Source organism: Bos indicus, chromosome 6 (assembly GCF_029378745.1).
Source record: "Bos indicus isolate NIAB-ARS_2022 breed Sahiwal x Tharparkar chromosome 6, NIAB-ARS_B.indTharparkar_mat_pri_1.0, whole genome shotgun sequence".
NCBI lineage: Eukaryota > Metazoa > Chordata > Mammalia > Artiodactyla > Bovidae > Bos > Bos indicus.
The window spans coordinates 16,412,906-16,431,168 of record NC_091765.1 but is presented as its reverse complement, the minus strand read 5'-3'; the positions used below and the strand labels follow the sequence as shown (position 1 = coordinate 16,431,168).

At 41.6% G+C, this 18,263-nt stretch overlaps 1 protein-coding gene across 1 annotated transcript in view; it reads right to left on the bottom strand.

Moving 5' to 3' along the window:
• The window catches only part of CFI (complement factor I), a 49,326-nt gene that overhangs the window by 26,627 nt on the left and 4,436 nt on the right, over window positions 1-18,263 (bottom strand). The window contains exons 2-5 of the mRNA XM_019962316.2: window positions 14,958-15,005; window positions 8,770-8,829; window positions 5,253-5,532; window positions 3,276-3,429 (exon numbers count right to left, since the gene is read on the bottom strand). Coding sequence (XP_019817875.2) covers window positions 3,276-3,429; window positions 5,253-5,532; window positions 8,770-8,829; window positions 14,958-15,005 — 542 coding nt within the window. The remainder of the gene's footprint in view (window positions 1-3,275; window positions 3,430-5,252; window positions 5,533-8,769; window positions 8,830-14,957; window positions 15,006-18,263) is intronic.

The window sequence follows — 18,263 nt, the reverse complement described above, 5'->3', positions numbered from 1 at the left end:
TTAAATGCTTATATTAGAAAGGAAGAAAAACTGAAAATTGACAAGCTAAGGATTTAACTCACAGAATTAGAAAGAATACAATAGGGAAAAGCAGAGAGAGAGAGAGAGAGCCAAAGATAACAGCAAACATTAATGAAAACAAAGAAACAAGATTTACAAATATAAAAGCGAAAGACATTAATCCAATAGACAAATCTTTGCAAGGTTGATGAGAAAAAATGAGAAAGAAAGAGTATACAAACAACATTAGGTACGAAGGAATGGACATAATCATAGATGAATAGAGACAGTAATGCATGCAACTGTACGGATGCAAATGTAGAGTATGCAACTCTACGGATCAGCAAAGGATTTGCACCCAGAGACCTGAGCAAACCTACAGTTTGTGCACTCAGCAGTGTTCTAAGTACTAGTCAAGCATAAACACATTTCATCCTCATGACTACACTGTGAGGCAGGCAGTATTCTCAGGTTACATTTGAGGAAGCTGAGGCATGGAAAGACAGGGTAATCAAAAGACGAATAGTTGGAAGAATAAAATCAGCCCTGGGAAAAAGCATTATATCTACTACTGCGGGCAAGAATCCCTCAGAAGAAATGGAGTAGCCATCATGGTCAACAAAAGAGTCCAAAATGCAGTACTTGGATGCAATCTCAAAAACGACAGAATGATCTCTGTTCGTTTCCAAGGCAAACCATTCAATATCATAGTAATCCAAGTCTATGCCCCAACCAGTAACGCTGAAGAAGCTGAAGTTGAACAGTTCTATGAAGACCTACAAGACCTTCTAGAACTAACACCCAAAAAAGATGTCCTTTTCATTATAGGGGACTAGAATGCAAAAGTAGGAAGTCAAGAAACACCTGGAGTAACAGGCAAATTTGGCCTTGGAGTACAGAACGAAGCAGGGCAAAGGCTAATAGAGTTCTGCCAAGAGAACACACTGGTCATAGCAAACACCCTCTTCCAACAACACAAGAGAAGACTCTCCACATGGACATCACCAGATGGTCAACACCAAAATCAGCTTGATTATATTCTTTGCAGCCAAAGATGGAGAAGCTCTATACAGTCAGCAAAAACAAGACCAGGAGCTGACTGTGGCTCAGATCATGAACTCCTTATTACCAAATTTAGACTTAAATTGAAGAAAGTAGGGAAAACCACTAAACCATTCAGGTATGACCTAAATCAAATCCCTTATGATTATACAGTGGAAGTGAGAAATAGATTTAAGGGATTAGATCTGATAGATAGAGTGCCTGATGAACTATGGAATGAGGTTCGTGACATTGAACAGGAGACAGGGATCAAGACCATCCCCATGGAAAAGAAATGCAAAAAAGCAAAATGGCTGTCTGGGGAGGCCTTACAAATAGCTGTGAAAAGAAGAGAAGTGAAAAGCAAAGGAGAAAAGGAAAGATATAAGCATCTGAATGCAGAGTTCCAAAGAATAGCAAGAAGAGATAAGAAAGCCTTCTTCAGCGATCAATGCAAAGAAATAGAGGAAAAAAACAGAATGGGAAAGACTAGAGATCTCTTAAGGAAAATTAGAGATACCAAGGGAACATTTCATGCAAAGATGGGCTCGATAAAGGACAGAAATGGTATGGACCTAACCGAAGTAGAAGATATTAAGAAGAGGTGGCAAGAATACACAAAAATGTACAAAAAAGATCTTCATGACCAAGATAATCACGATGGTGTGATCACTGACCTAGAGCCAGACATCCTGAAATGTGAAGTCAACTGGGCCTTAGGAAGCATCACTATGAACAAAGCTAGTGGAGGTGATGGAATTCCAGTTGAGCTATTTCAAATCCTGAAAGATGATGCTGTGAAAGTGCTGCACTCAATATGCCAGCAAATTTAGAAAACTCAGCAGTGGCCACAGGACTGGAAAAGGTCAGTTTTCATTCTGATCCCAAAGAAAGGCAATGCCAAAGAATGCTCAAACTACCGCACAATTGCACTCATCTCACATGCTAGTAAAGTAATGCTCAAAATTCTCCAAGCCAGGCTTCAGCAATATGTGAACTTGAACTTCATGATGTTCAAGCTGGTTTTAGAAAGGGCAGAGGAACCAGAGATCAAATTGCCAACATCCGCTGGATCATGGAAAAAGCAAGAGAGTTCCAGAAAAACATCTATTTCTGCTTTATGGGCTATGCCAAAGCCTTTGACTGTGTGGATCACAATAAACTGTGGAAAATTCTGAAAGAGATGGGAATACCAGACCACCTGACCTGCCTCTTGAGAAATCTGTATGCAGGTCAGGAAGCAACAGTTAGAACTGGACATGGAACAACAGACTGGCTCCAAATAGGAAAAGGAGTATGTCAAGGCTGTATATTGTCACCCTGCTTATTTAACTTATATGCAGAGTACATCATGAGAAACGCTGGGCTGGAAGAAGCACAAGCTGGAATCAAGATTGCCGGGAGAAATATCAATAACCTCAGATATGCAGATGACACCACCCTTATGGCAGAAAGTTAAGAGGATCTAAAGAGCCTCTTGATAAAAGTGAAAGAGGAGAGTGAAAAAGTTGGCTTAAAGCTCAACATTCAGAAAATGAAGATCATGGCATCTGGTCCCATCACTTCATGGGAAATAGATGGAGAAACAGTGGAAACGGTGTCAGACTTTATTTCTTTGGGCTCCAAAATCGCTGCAGATGGTGACTGCAGCCATGAAATTAAAAGACGCTTACTCCTTGGAAGGAAAGTTATGTCCAACCTAGACAGCATATTCAAAAGCAGAGACATTACTTTGCCAACAAAGGTCCGTCTAGTCAAGGCTATGGTTTTTCCTGTGGTCATGTATGGATGTGAGAGTTGGACTGTGAAGAAGGCTGAGCGCTGAGGAATTGATGCTTTTGAACTGTGGTGTTGGAGAAGACTCTTGAGAGTCCTTTGGACTGCAAGGAGATCCAACCAGTCCATTCTGAAGGAGATCAGCCCTGGGATTTCTTTGGAAGGAATGATGCTAAAGCTGAAACTCCAGTACTTTGGCCACCTCATGTGAAGAGTTGACTCATTGGAAAAGACTCTGATGCTGGGAGGGATTGGGGGCCCGAGGAGAAGGGGACGACAGAGGATGAGATGGCTGGATGGCATCACTGACTCGATGGACGTGAGTCTGAGTGAACTCCGGGAATTGGTGATGGACAGGGAGGCCTGGCATGCTGCGATTCATGGGGTTGCAAAGAGTCGGACACGACTGAGCGACTGAGCTGAACTGAATTGGGAAAATTCAATGAGCATGCACTCACAGTTGAAATCCACGGTCAATGCAGGCCACGTTGGCCTCAGTAATGCTCCAGCTGTCTCCACACACAAACATTTTTGTATCTAGGTCTGCAAGTTTTACAGCAACAATTCCTTCTGAATCTTGTTTTCCATTTGACAAGGAAACACTAAATTGCCCTGAAAGTTAAAAAAATATATTTTTAAAGAATTAGCAACAGTCATGCATTCATTTTTTCTCCTCTTGATTAAAAGCCTCTAAAGAAATAAAATGAATAATTTTTAATTAACTTTGAAAACTATGAAGATGTTAATAAATAATGGTAAACAATTATTTTATGAGTTTATTAATTATCAGTGGCTGAAGTACCCAGTTGTAAAAAAAAATCATAAAATCCTCACATCAATTTTATGAAGACTAGGGTGGTATTTATTTCCATTTTTACACATGAGGAACCTACATTTATCCAGTTTTATACATGAGATTAAGTTGCTTGCTCAAGGTGTGAAGCCAGGAATCTGTACTTGCCATATTGATCTGACTCCAAAATCCATGCTCTTAAAAGTAAGCTAAACAAGTAAAGAAAATGTAAGAAAGGTTTACGTATTCTCACATACTTAAGGCACTGCATGCCTGAAGAGAACGGAAGTCTGACACTGACGAATAATCTCCACTATTGCTTTCCTCCTCTCCAACAGGTAAAAGAGCCGGACTCAGGGATCTTCCTTCCTCCTGTCCACAATACCTCAGCATCTTACCTCAGCAACACAAAAATATTTAGGCTACTGTGTTCTAGTGCACGTCATGGTATCTTTAAAAAGAATGTTTCAAGCATTCTGTAAATTCATGAAATGTCTGTGATAATTCATATCCAAAGACAACGAGCTTGAAACTCGCTGTCATAGTTCAAATTTCATGAGCACTTCTTGTTCACTCTCCACAGAGCTTTATGTACATGGTTTAAGTTTCACAAGAATCTTATGAGTTAGGAACTACTGTTACTCACATTTTACAGATGCGGAAACTGCAGTCCAGAGAGGCTGCACAGCTTGTCAATAATGGAGGGGGTGCTTGGAGGGGCTTGCAACTAAATCTGACTGACAGTGAGACCCTCAATCTTCTTATTTATTTTTGGTTGCGCTGGGTCTTCATTGCCCCCGCGGGCTTCTCATTGCAGGGGCTTCTCTTGCCGTGGTACACAGGCTCTGAGGAGCACGGGCTTCAGTAGTTGTGGCTCCTGGGCTCTAGAGCGCAGGCTTGGTAGTTGTGGTGCAGGGGCTTAGTTGCTCCAAGGAATGTGGGATCTTTCTGGACCAGGGATTGAACCCATGTCTCCTGCATTGGCAGGCTGATTCTTTACCACTGGGCCACCAGGGCAGCCCAAGAGTCTTTTCATCTTAATCACTCCACTAATTCATGTATTAGGGTCCCAGCCTCCTCGTTACATTAGGCACCTGATTGAAGTCTTGACAAGCTCTCTGATCTGATGTGTCGTTTGCTAGGGTGGAGTATGTCCTTGGCCAGCAGTGGCCTGAGCTAAACCTCGGATCAGGGCTGATGAGGCTGGGGCTAGGGAGAGGGGTAGGGATTGGTGGGATGGAAACTGGAAGAAATGACTGGGGTTAGGGGTACAAAGAGGTTCTATTTCAGTCCCAATCTCATGTAAAGCATTTCCCCCTGGGTTCTAAAGCAACTCAACAGCTCTGGGAACAATCCCTTTAGCCAAGTAGAAGTGAGTAGGGATGGTTCTGACGGGCTGGGCAGCAGAGAGTGGCATAGGCACTGGGAGTGGGAAGGACCAGCCTCAGGGTCACATGCTCTAGATTCAATGGCTGGCTGTGTTCTGATGATCCCTAATTTCTTTATTATCACCCCAACTACTACTGAGGGTCTAGAGAAGAATTTTGAGTTGTCATTATAACATTCAAAAGGAAAAGTATTTTCTAATAGAAAATATAGTAGACAATTTTCTTCTTAATATAATAAACTAGGCTTTTCCTACCTCCACCTGTGCATGCTCCACTTTTTAAAAACTTTGCCTCAGGACGATAACATTCAAAACTCTTCTGCTGACAGTAAGTTGAGTAGCTTTTCCCATTAGTTGAACACACCCTGGTACCATTCTTCGGGCACTGATAAGGAAGTTTACAAAGACACGTCCCATCGATGCATTTCTGCCACGGTTGGCAGAAGACTTTGTTGCAGGAGAGATGTGTGTGTTTTTCAGTTAAGCACTTTTTATCCACGAAATCTTTTTGAGATGTGTCTTGTGTTGAAGTGGGCTATAAAGCATAAAATAAACATTAACTTAGCAACAAACTAAAATATTTTTAAAGATGTAAACCTGAAGGAAAGAAACAAAACTGACTCACCTACTCCACAGCATAGATAAGGGTGATGTGGTCTGGTGGTTTTCAGACTCAAACAACTCTGGCTTCTAGTCCCAACTTGGGCACTTACAGTTTAATTGGTCTTGAGCAAGTTACCTACCCTCATGAAACATGAGCCTCCTCATCTGTAAAATTGGGTATTACCTTCTATTTCACAAGGTTATTGCCAAGATTAGAAATAAGATGTGTATAATAGTTGAGAGGTACTAGGCATGAAATCAGTGGGAGCTGTAATTATTCAAAAGCCAAATAAAATTCTGCCTTTGAAGTAATCAACGTATCTCACCAGTCACCTTGCTGCTGCTAAGTCACTTCAGTTGTGTCCGACTCTGTGCAACCCCACAGATGGCAGCCCCCCGGGCTCCCCCGTCCCTGGGATTCTCCAGGCAAGAACACTGGAGTGGGTTGCCATTTCCTTCTCCAATGCATGAAAGTGAAAAGTCAAAGTGAAGTCGCTCAGTCGTGTCTGACTCTTAGCGACCCCATAGACTGCAGCCTACCAGGCTCCTCCGTCCATGGGATTTTCCAGGCAAGAGTTCTGGAGTGGGGTGCCATTGCCTTCTCTGCACCAGTCACCTTAAGGAGTAGCAAATTTGGTGCTGATTATAGTCTCATGGAATGGACTGATGAATGAAGCTGATTAATTCTATTAATAAATGCAAAACCATTTGCCAAACTCCTACTTTGTGCAAAATCCTGGTAAAATGAACATGATATTGGCTCTGTCTTTCAAGGGTTTGACACCTAGACAGTAAGATAGAAATACACATAAAAACTAGGGTAAGTGATGTAGCAGTCATACAAACAAGATGCAGTACTCTTGGAGATCCAGAGTGGGAGAGACTACATCTTTCCAGGGGCTTTTTTGTTGTTGTTGCCACTCCATGGGGCATCGGGGATCTTAGTTTCCCAACTAGGGATCAGACTCTTGACCCTTGCAGTGGAAATGCAGAATCTTAACCACTGAACCACCAGGGAAGTCCCTCCAGGTGCATTTTAAAAGGCTTCATGGAGCATCTAAGCAGAGCGAGGAAAGTCAGGTGTTAGCAGAGGGTTGGTGCTAGCAAAACACAGGAAGGGTGGTGCACATCATGAGCAGTCCCACCTGATGGCTCTAGGCTTGTGTGTGCTTCAGCTGGGGTGGTCACGGGTTAGGAAACCCTGCCTAAGGAGTATACCAGCCAGAAGGGAGACAGGCAAGCCCATCTCTGGTAGACATGAGTCAAGGTAGATATGCTCAAGCTCCCTGGTAGACATGGGCCAAAGATGCCATCAGGACTGTGTTCTGGGTCCTTGGCCTGACTAGGAGGCTTGGGAACATCTCGAAGAAGAGCTGATATCTGGATTGAGTTCTGAGAGTGCTCAGGAGGAGTCTACTGGCAGGGTGGGGTGGGTACACACTCCAGGCAGAACTGTGAAACCCTGACAGTAAAAACAGTGCATTTCAGGCTGAGGGATAGAGCAAGAGGGTGGTGGGGGATAAGGTAGCCAGTCCTGAGGGAGTCCCTGGGAGACTTTTTTTGAATTTCCTTAAATTTGCATTGGAGGAAGATCTTTCTGGAGATCAGATCAGACAGCTAGGCAGGAGGCCAATTAGACCTGTTGGGGAATTCTCTGGCAGTCCAGTGGTTAAGACTCCACGCTTCCATTGCAGGGGCCCCTGTTCCATCCTTGGTTGGGAAACTAAGATTCCGCATATGATCAGTGCTGCTAAAAAAAAAAAAAAAGACCTCCAGGAATCCAGAAGAAATACAGTGAAGGCTGGAAATAGTTCAATTGGGTCAAAAGCCAGTTGTGGAAAGTTAATGCTCTCTCTCTCTCTCTGTGCTCCAGGTATCCCTCTGAAGGATGGGCGTCCTTTTATCTGGTCTCCCCAGCCTCGGGCCATAAGAGTTCCCACCCCTCCCCAACCCGTACTCTTGCTCAGTGGGCAGAAACAAGTTAAACAATCTTTAAGGGCTGTGATGAAGAAAAAAATCAGTCACTTAAAGACCACATAAAACTTTGCAAAAGCTGTGAAAGTCATTCTATCTGATGTGATTTTTAGTAAACTTTATCAAATAACCAGGAAATTTGACAAATTTATCATTAAATACACCAATTTTTGATACACTGGTCTAGAATAAAATCTACTACTTAATACTTTCCATGGTTCCATGTACCTTTTTTGGTAGCACTTATTAGAGTTGAACTTTGTAATTATTTAGCTCCTGTACCTTCCACTGATAAAATTTAAGTGCCCTGACAGCTAGGACAGTCACCCTTTTAGGGACAATCACCTTTCTATTGAAAAATCAATATTTTAATTGGGTGAAAATTTTTCTTTTTTCCCCAAATTTATCCCTTTCTGAGGTGTCATTTTCCCCTGAGTTTTAGACTGAAACTTGGACAAGTGTCATCAACTTTTCAGTCATTCTTAGAGCAAAAACAAAAAATTAAAAGACACTTGGTCTCATGAGGAGTCACATATTGAAGGAGGAAACAGACAGAACAGGCTCCATCTTGAGAGCAGGACTCAATCTCGGGCTGGACTGTGGACTTTGAGTTATTTATGTCCAGTATCTGTGGAAGTGACATACCAACTGGAAAACCAGAACCCCCCCACCACCCCCCACCCCATGGAAGAGCCCCAGGGCTTGTACCTAGACTCTCGGGGCCTAAAAGAATACCCTAATTATCTGTGTAACTGAATAGAATCATAAATTCTATTATGCTTATTGGAATATGACCACAGGCCTATTGATAATTGTCCACTGTTAACTACCTAGGCTTGAGGCCTATGAATCATGGGTTAACTTTGATTGTATCTTTCTTTTCCTTTGTTCAGACTAGTTTCAGGGAATGTGGGGAGGTGGGTTTGGGGACATACACTTAGGGTATATAGATCACATCAGATCAGATCAGATCATTTGCTCAGTCGTGTCCAACTCTTTGCGACCCCATGAATCGCAGGGTATATAAGGTCTTCACAAAAACTGGTTGGGGTCCTTGGCTAAGAGGAGACTCTGCCTTGGGCCTGCCGGTGTAATAAACTGCACTCTACTATCTGCATTGTCCTTCCAAGTGAGTTTGTTTCCCGGAATGTGTGGCTACAACAACATAACAGCAAGTAATTATATAGACTCTGACCTTCACTTCAGATGAAGCTTCTGTCTCCTTGCTCAGACTTGCTTCAGGGGCATGGTGAGCCTGGAATGCATTGAATGAACAGTGAAAAACAAAACACACAAATAACCAAAAAGACCCCCCAAAAACAAACCAAAAAAAAAAAAAACCACACACACACACACTCTGAGGAGAATTTTCCCCTTTTTAGTAGCTGAAGATGTGGAATAAGCAGAAGATATTTTGCTCTTCAGCCAGAGAGATGTTGCTCATGTGTCTAATTTTGCAGAGAGCTTCAGAAGAGGAAGCTGAAAAAAAGGCCACTGAATTTGATGAACAAAGATGACTGGGATCCTTGAGGCAGAAGTTTTAGCTGAATGTCAGAGGCAGAGACCAGACGTTGGTGAGCTGAGGCCAGAATGGGCAGTGAAGAAATGGGAACAGAAGCATGGGCTAACTCTGTTGATCGGTCCTGTACTCAGACATGGGAGACTGACCACAGACTTTACAGAAACTTCTGCCTCCTCTCCAAGTTTCATTAAAATGAGAGTAATATAATTTTTAAAAAAGGCATAATCAATGAGGCCAAGGAGAATGGGGGAGAGGATTATAGACTTGGGATATTATTGAAAGGTTGGAAGCCGGAAAGCAGATGGGCAGGTGGTAATAGGTTTAGCACACGACAGAGCAATGAAACCCAAACCTAATGAGGGAACTCCATAAGAATAAAGCAAATTAACCCCCAGAGGACCCCAGAAAAGCTTAGGAACTGGGGCCCCTACTACTTCTGAAGAAGATGGAGTGGCTAAAAGAACCAAAGGATTAGTTAAAAGAATGGCTGTATGAATATGTTTTTAAGGAATCTCATATAAACAGCAGAAGAAACAACAAATATTTGAAAGTTGTTTCTAGTTAGAGAGAGTCAAGGGTGAGGAGGTGTGTGTGAGAGAGGTGTTTAATGTTATGTGTATCTGTGGTAGTCGCTCGGTCATGTCCCTTTGTGACCCTTTGACCCCAAGGACTGTAGCCTTCCAGGCTCCTCTGTCCATGGGATTCTCCAGGCAAGAATACTAACAGTGGGTTGTTATTCCTTTCTCCAGAGGATCTTCCTGACCCAGGGATTGAACCTGGGTCTCCTACATTGCAGGCAGATTCTTTACCATCTGAGCCACCAGGGAAGTCCATCTAAGCCCAACCAATTGTTAAATAAATTATTAAATATTTTAATATCACCATGATTTTAAGCCCTGTGGTATTATTTGCCTTTGTAATTGTATATAGAATTAATTTAGTAAAAAACAGCTAAATGAAAAAGAAGGTCATCATGCTTTCAGTATAGAAAGCATTAAGGTTAGACTTTGAAGGGGAAAAAAATGGAAAGATAGTATCATAAAGGGACACAGTAAAGAGAGATTTTTGTTGTTAGGTGAGATTTCATCATGAGTAAAGGGTAAGGTCAGTAATCCAATGGAATGGGAAAGATGGGAGCTTTAAGAGAGAAAGGGCAAAATTGTTAGAATAAGGTTGAGGATGGGATGGGAGAAGGTATAAGCAGAGCATGGGGGAGAAGATTGCCTTTGGAATTAGGCAGTTTTCTATTTCTAAAATTTCTTATTGTAAGTGGAATCAATTTTATGATAATATTACCATTTAAAATTTAAGATTGATGGTAATGGCAAATACCAACACTGTGGCTGCTGACAACGGCAATAATCAAAGGAAAGTTAGAAAATTATTTGTGATGGTGGAAAACAGTAAAAGTAAGGCTTTCTTATTCACTGTGTAAAACCTGATGGCAAAAAGTTTTAACTCTAAAGGGACTGGGTAAGTCACAGTTGCCCATGGAGCCTCAATGTCTAAGCAGTAGGCTGATGATCTTAGAGGACATTATTAAAGGGGTTTGTACATGCATTTTTACACCAGTCTTTGCTGTAGACAGAATATAAACTATTCCTCATACATTCATGTGTGTTTATCTTTCCAATGGGTGTGGAAGCTGTTAAAATTAATAAGAAGCAAAATTATTTAAATCATCACTGAAATAATATTGATTGTGTAACTTCCTTCCTTCCTACAATAACGGATTGTAATAACTAAAGTTACAGCTACTATTCTGCCTATAGTTGATGGTGAAAGGTAGAGTGGTGGATGTAAGTATTTTCTTAGGATTTGTTTTTGTGGTAAACATAATACTATTTACTAAAATCTCATGTAGCTCTTATTTCCAAGCAAATGGTGAGGCTGCATTTCCTTCTTGTGGCTGGATGTGGTGGTGACTTGCTTTGCCCACAGAAATGTAAGCTGAAGTAACATGTATTGGTTTCAGGTAGAAACATTTAATTTCCAGTGCTCAACAATGCTACTTACTTCTGCTCTGCTATGGTGATCAGGGGAGCATGTGTTTCAGAGGCACCATAGAATCAAACCAGCTCAGAAGGTTGGCCCAACACATGGAGGACGTGTTCACTGGAGAGTTACCCAGACCCACAGTCTTTGCATGAGAAAAAATTAACTTTTCTTATGTCAAGCCACTAAGATTTGAGGATTGGTTCTTATTGGAGTGTAGCCAAAACTGACTGATACAGATAGCCATCTAGAAATAGTCTTTATAATCCCAAACCTTGAGAACCACTTGTCTAGGGAGATTGGGACAAACTGAATCATTCTGTGTGTAAGCTATGTGTGAGCTGATGGAGTATGCTAAAGAAGCCTTTTCCCCATTGTTATTGAGTCTGGAATTTAAAGCTGAAAAAGAAGAGTACCAAATACATGGAAAGTACTCCCAGTTGTAGCCTGGGACTGTCTGCCTCACTCACGTGAGGTGTGTAATTGTGCAAATGCAGATTCTTGGACCCAAGCATTCGATCTCCTGAGTTAGAATTTCTGAGGGGAGACCTTGAATCTGTACTGTAAACAAGCTCCATAAAGATTCTTACACTCCCCAAGGATGGAGAGCCACTCCTATTGTGCAATAATTTTCAAAGTGGATTACATAAACCCCAGGGATGTGAAGATAACCCAGAGGGTGAAATAACTTTGTATGTTTTATTGAAAAAGTAGAAAGACAGAAATGAACCTTTTCTAATATTTGAATATGGATTGGCTCTTCACAGCATATTCACTCACTATTTATTGAGAGCCTACTATATGCTGGGCACTGCTCTGGGTCCTGGGGACACAAGTGCAAAAAGTAAATAAAGAATAAACATAGGGACCTCCCTGGTGATCCAGTGGCTAAGACTTTGTGTTTCCAATGCAGGGGGCCCAGGTTCAGTCCCAGGACATGCATGACATCACACATGTCACAATTAAAGATTCCAAATAAGACCCGGTGCAGACAAATAAATAAATATTTTTTTAAAAAAGAATAAATATGTAGTATGACATAAGGAGACAAACACAAACACACAGTAAGAGAAAGAGAGAGATTGTGGAGAGTGAGGGGAAGGATTGCTATTTTTGCATATAGGGTTGTCAAGGAAGACTTTGAGGAAAAGTCCTTGGAGCAGATGCCTGAAGGTGAGTGAGTAAGCCATGCAGATATCTAGGGGTGAAGTGTCACAGTCAGAGGAAACAGCCAGAGCAAAAGTTGAGGGGTAGAAGTATATGTGATGTGCTCTTGGACCAGGACGCTGGTGTGGCTGGAGGGCTGTGAATGGCTGAAGAGAGAACAGGAGGAGATGAGGCCAGAGAATTGGAGGGATGTGTGATTGATCACATAGGACCTTGTTGGCTACTGGAAAGATTTTGGCTTATCCACTGGAGGATGTGAGCAAATGATGTTGAGAGGGTAGGCAGATAATGAAGAATTGGTAAAGGAGATAAGAAGACGTGGCCAGTGAAGTAAAAGACAAATAAACAGAAAATGGTGACACAGAGGCAGAGAGAAGGAAGGGATGATTAGCAGTTGTGTGATACTCCTCCAGTAAGATGGGGATCTTGACAAAGGTTATTTTGGTAGAATGTGGGAACTCAAGCCAGACTGGGTTGGGAAGCCCCAAGAAATAATAGAAAGAGAAATTGAGCATAGCAACTTTTTTGAAGATTAGATGTCAAGAAGCACAGAGAAATGGGGTAATAATTGGAGGGCATTATTGACTACACTAAAGCCTTTGACTCTGTGGATCACAGCAAACTGGAAAATTCTTAAAGAGATGGGAACACCAGACCACCTTACCTGACTCCTGTGAAACCTGTGTGCAGGTCAAGAAGCAACAGTTAGAACTGGACATGGAACAATGGACTAGTTCAAAATCGGGAAAGGAGTACGTCAAGGGTGTATATTGTCACCCTGCTTATTTAACTTATGTGCAGAGAACATCATGTGAAATGCCAGGCTGGATGAAGCACAAGCTGGAATCAAGATCACCAGGAGAAGTATCAATAACCTCAGATATGCAGATGACACCACCCTATGGCAGAAAGTGAAGAGGAACTAAAGAGCCTCTTAATGAAGGTAGAAGAGGAGAGTGAAAAAGCTGGCTTAAAATTCAGCATTCAGAAAACTAATATCATGGCATCTGATCTAATCACTTTATGGCAAATAGATGGGGAAACAATGGAAACGGTGACAGACTATTTTCTTGGGCTCCAAAATCACTGCAGATGGTGACTGCAACAATGCAGTTAAAGGAGACATGCTCTTTGGAAGAAAACCTATGATAAACCTAGACAGCATATTAAAAAGCAGAGACGTTACTATGCCAACAAAAGTCCGTCTTGTCAAAGCTATAGTTTTTCCAGTAGTCACGCATGGATGTGAGAATTGGAAGGCTGAGCATTGAAGAATTGTTAATTTTGAACTGCAGTGTTGGAGAAGACTCTTGAGAGTCCCTTGGACTGCAAGGAGATCAAACCAGTCAATCCTAAACAAATCAGTCCCAAATACTCATTAGAAGAACTGATGTTGAAGCTGAAGCTCCAATACTTTGACCACCTCATGTGAAGAGCTGACTCATAAGAAAAGACCCTGATGCTGGGAAAGATTGAAGGCAGGAAGAGAAAGGGATGACAGAGGATGAGATGGTTGGACGGCGTCATCAACTCAATGGACATGAGTTTGGGCAAGCCCCAGGAAATGGTGAAGGTCAGGGAAGTCTGGCGTGCTGCAGTCCATGGGGTTGCAAAGAGCTGGACCTGACTGAGTGACTAAACAACAAAATGGGGTCAAGAGAAGGTTTCTCTGTCAGGATGGAGAATCATATTCATGTGCTTGATTATGGGACATTATAGACTATATCATCTACTTTTAGCTGAAATAATCTTCACAGATGGACAAGCGATTTAGAGATGCATGTACTGAAATGATATCAGATTGACAATAATGCCAAAATACAACATCAATAAACAAGAAAATGGCAGAGTCTACACTTCCAGCTACAGCAGAAGCTGTTCACTAGCCACACCATGGGGTTCAAGATCCCACAATCCACATGAGTCAAATAGAAAGCTAATCAGATATGAAAAGAAGCCAACCCTCCCCCAATCAATAATATTAAAGAGACTAATTGAAATATAGGTTTCCATCGAATATTATCATTGAAACTTTCCCTGTGTTTATTGTGTGTGTTGACTTAGCAGCAGCAGCAGCTCTTTGTAAGGTATCTTTTCCAATTAATATGATATTGAAATCAAATGAAAAAATTTAAAAATAGTGTATTTGATGATTATATTTCATTAAAGATTAACAGTAAGATTATTATTAAAGTACTTGTTTTTAAAATTTTATTTTTTAAAGTATATTTATACAGTAGAGTATATATTATTTATAAATAAATATATTCACATATACTTGGGGAACATGCACAAAAATTTTTAGTGATTACTACAATAGCCTAGTTATCTCTAAAACATGACTCAATTCCCTTAGCTGCTGTTTCTTTTTTTTTTTAGGGGGGATCATTTCTTTGGTATTTGTGATGCTGTAATGATTATCCTGCTGTAAACTTTATCTTTTTATTCTAGGCAGGAGTACAAGTTAGCTTTTTTGTTAGCCATGGCACGTGGATTGTGGGATCTTAGTTCCTCGACCAGGGATTGATCCTGCACCCTTGGCAGTGAAAGCACGGTGAAAGGCCTAAGCACTTGACCTCCAGGGAATTTCCCAGTGAAGCCATTTTAGATGGACAGTTGGTTATTAGACAACAAACAAGAAAAAAACAAAAACACAACAATCTACTATCCCACCCTGGTATACAGCCATATAGCTTTACCTCTGATTTCTTCACTGCCTTTGACTTTCCTCGTTTTCTAAAATTATCCTATAAACAAAAGAAAAAAATAATCAATTATGACCAAGTAGAGCAAAAGTCCACCATTTTCCATCCTGCTTTTTGCTGTAAAAACGTCGAAAATTCCCCTCTACTGCTAACTAGCTGTGTGATTTTTGGTAAATGACTTTACCTTGATGGTTGTTTCTTCTTCTGTGAAATGTGGAAAATAAAAAGAATATCCTCACAGAGCTGCTGTGAACAGCAAGTGCAAAATACATGGGACGGCACAAATAAACACTGAAGATCCTACACAGACGCTAATGTGACGCTGACTGTGGTAGACTGCTTATGGCCCCAGTTCTACTGCTCTTTATCCTATCCTTTGCTGTTCTCTCTTCCTCCGGAGAGGGGAGGTACGTTTTCCTACTTCTAGATTCTGGGCCTGGCCAGTGACTTGCTTTGGACAACAGAAAGTCAGCATATGTGACAAGAGATGCTTGGAGGGTACTTGTGCAACTGGGTCTGTCCTTCTGCTTCTCTGCCATAGCTACAGGAAGAAGATGATCGGGCCAGCAACAAAGAATCACTCCAGCTGAGCCCACCTTAGATGAGATGATCTCCAGCTAACCTGTAGGCGAGTAAACTAAATCAGGTTACATGCCACTGAGATTTTGTGATGACTGGATCAGGATGGCCAACAGGTACAATCAGGATTTCCCTGGAAAACACTGAGGAATAAGATGGAAAAGTTTCAAAAGGAGTAAGCAATATAAACTTTTGTCTTTCTTCCAGAAGTGAATAAACAGCTCATATCCTGAAAGTTAACAGTCATATCAGAACATTTCCACTGAAAGAGTTTTAGGCCCTATGCGGCCTCAGTTCCTTCTCATCGTGGTCTTCACTAGCAATTTTTCCCTCCAATTTTATTTCAGGGTCATTTCCATCACTTTTGCCTCAGAGAGTGCAAAACAAAACAAAACAATGGCGTAGTTTCTTGGTCTTGTTTTGTTATAATGAATGTAAAATGGATGAAAAAATTTTTTCATTTTTAATTGATATTTTTTAAAATAGAAAACACATAGAAATATTACAAACATGTTCAAAAGGGTGCCTGTAAAAATTATATTTCTCTCCTGTTATCCCTTCATTCCCTCAAGCACTACCGCAGAGTCAACCACTTAATAGTTCCTAGTGAACCTTTCCGGAGAAGGCAATGGCATGCCACTCCAATACTCTTGCCTGGAAAATCCCATGGATGGAGGAGCCGGGTGGGCTGCAGTCCATGGGGTCGCTAAGAGTCGAACACGACTGAGCAACTTCACTTTCACTTTTCACTTTCATGCATTGGAGAAGGAAATGGCAACCCACTCCAGTGTTCTTGCCTGGAGAATCCCAGGGACAGGGGAGCCTGGTGGGCTGCCATCTATGGGGTCGCAGAGTCAGACACGACTGACGTGACTTAGCAGCAGCAGCAGTGAACCTTTCCAGAGATCATCACTGTATATGTGAACCCATACTTTACTAATTCTGCACCCCCAACACCAGTATAATTTACAACCAGTAGCCAACAAAGGGAATTTAGATTGTTTCCAATGTTCTGTTATTATAAAGTGTTGTATAAATCTCCTCGTATAATACACATTATTTCCCCCATATGCTAAGTATATTTGTCAGTACTTACCTGGGAGTAACACTGCTGAATCAAAGAAATGAGCAGTTTTAGTTTAGAAAGACATTGGCTAATTTCTCTCTCTAGTGTGCATGCTCAGTTGCAAACTCTTGTGACCCCATGGACTGAAGCCCGCCAAGCTCCTCTGTTCATGAAAATTTCCAGGCAAGAATACTGGAGTGAGTTGTCATTTCCTACTACAGGAGATCTTCTCCACCCAGGGATGAACCTGGGTCTCCTGAATTGGCAGGTAGATTCTTTACCACTGAGCCACCTGAGAAGCCCTTCTCTCTCTAGAAATTGCTCAAATTTGAACTCTTATCATCAATATATCAGTTCAGTTCAGTCGCTCAGTCATGTCCAACTCTTTGCAACCTCATGAACTGCAGCATGTCAGGCTTCCCCGTTCTCACCAACTCCTGGAGCTTGCTCAAAGACATGTACATCGAGTTGGTGATGCCATCCAATCATCTCATCCTCTGATGTCCCCTTCTCCTCCTGCCTTCAATCTTTTCCAGCAATAGGATCTTTTCCAATGAGTCATTTCTTTGCATCAAGTGACCAAGTATTCGAGTTTCAGGTTTGTTGAAACAGTTTCAGCTTCAGCATCAGTCCTTCCAACAAATATTCAGACTGATTTCTTTTAGGATTGACTGGTTGGATCTCCTTGCAGTCCAAGGGACTCTCAAGGGTCTTCTCCAACACACAGTTCAAAATTATCAGTTCTTTGGCACTCGGCTTTCTTTATGGTCCAACTCTCACATCCATACATGACTACTGGAAAAACCATAGCTTTGACTAGATGGACCTTTGTCCATCATAGAGAGGCAAAGTCATGTCTCTGCTTTTTAATATACTGTCTAGGTTGGTCATAGCTTTTTTTCCAAGGAGCAAGTGTCTTTTAATTTCATGGCTGCAGTCACTATCTGCAGTGATTTCGGAGCCCAAGAAAATAAAGTCTGTCACTGTTTCCATTGTTTCCCCATCTATTTACCATGAAGCGATGGGACTGGATGCCATGATCCCAGTTTTTTGAATGTTGAGTTTTAAGCCACATTTTCACTCTCCTCTTTCATCAAGAGGCTCTTTAGTTCTTCTTAGCTTTCTGTCATAAGGGTGGTGTTATCTGCGTATCTGTGGTTATTGATATTTCTCCAACCCCATGGACTATACAGTCCATTGTATTCTCCAGGCCAGAATATTGGAGTGGGTAGCCTATCCCTTCTCCAGGGGTCATCAATATATGACAGGGCCTATTTTCCATCTTCTTGACCACAGAAAACATTAAACATTTTTATCTTTGTCAATTAGCTATATAAAAATGTCATCAGAGAATAGTTTTATCTGCATTTTCCCCCAATTACTGAGGTTGAACACATTTCTTTTTTTTTTTTTTTTTTTAATTAATCAACTACTTTGTGGCTGTACTGGGTCTTCACTGCTGCATATAGGCCCTCTCTAGGTGCTGCAAGTGGAGCCTCCTCCCTAGCTGTGGTGCTTCTCACTGCAGTGGCTTTGCTTGTTGCGAAGCACAGGCTCCAGAGTGCATGTGCCCAGCAGTTGTGGTGCACGGGCTTAGCTGCCCCACGGCATGTGGAATCTTCCCAGACCAGGGATGGAACCCGTGTCCCCTGCAT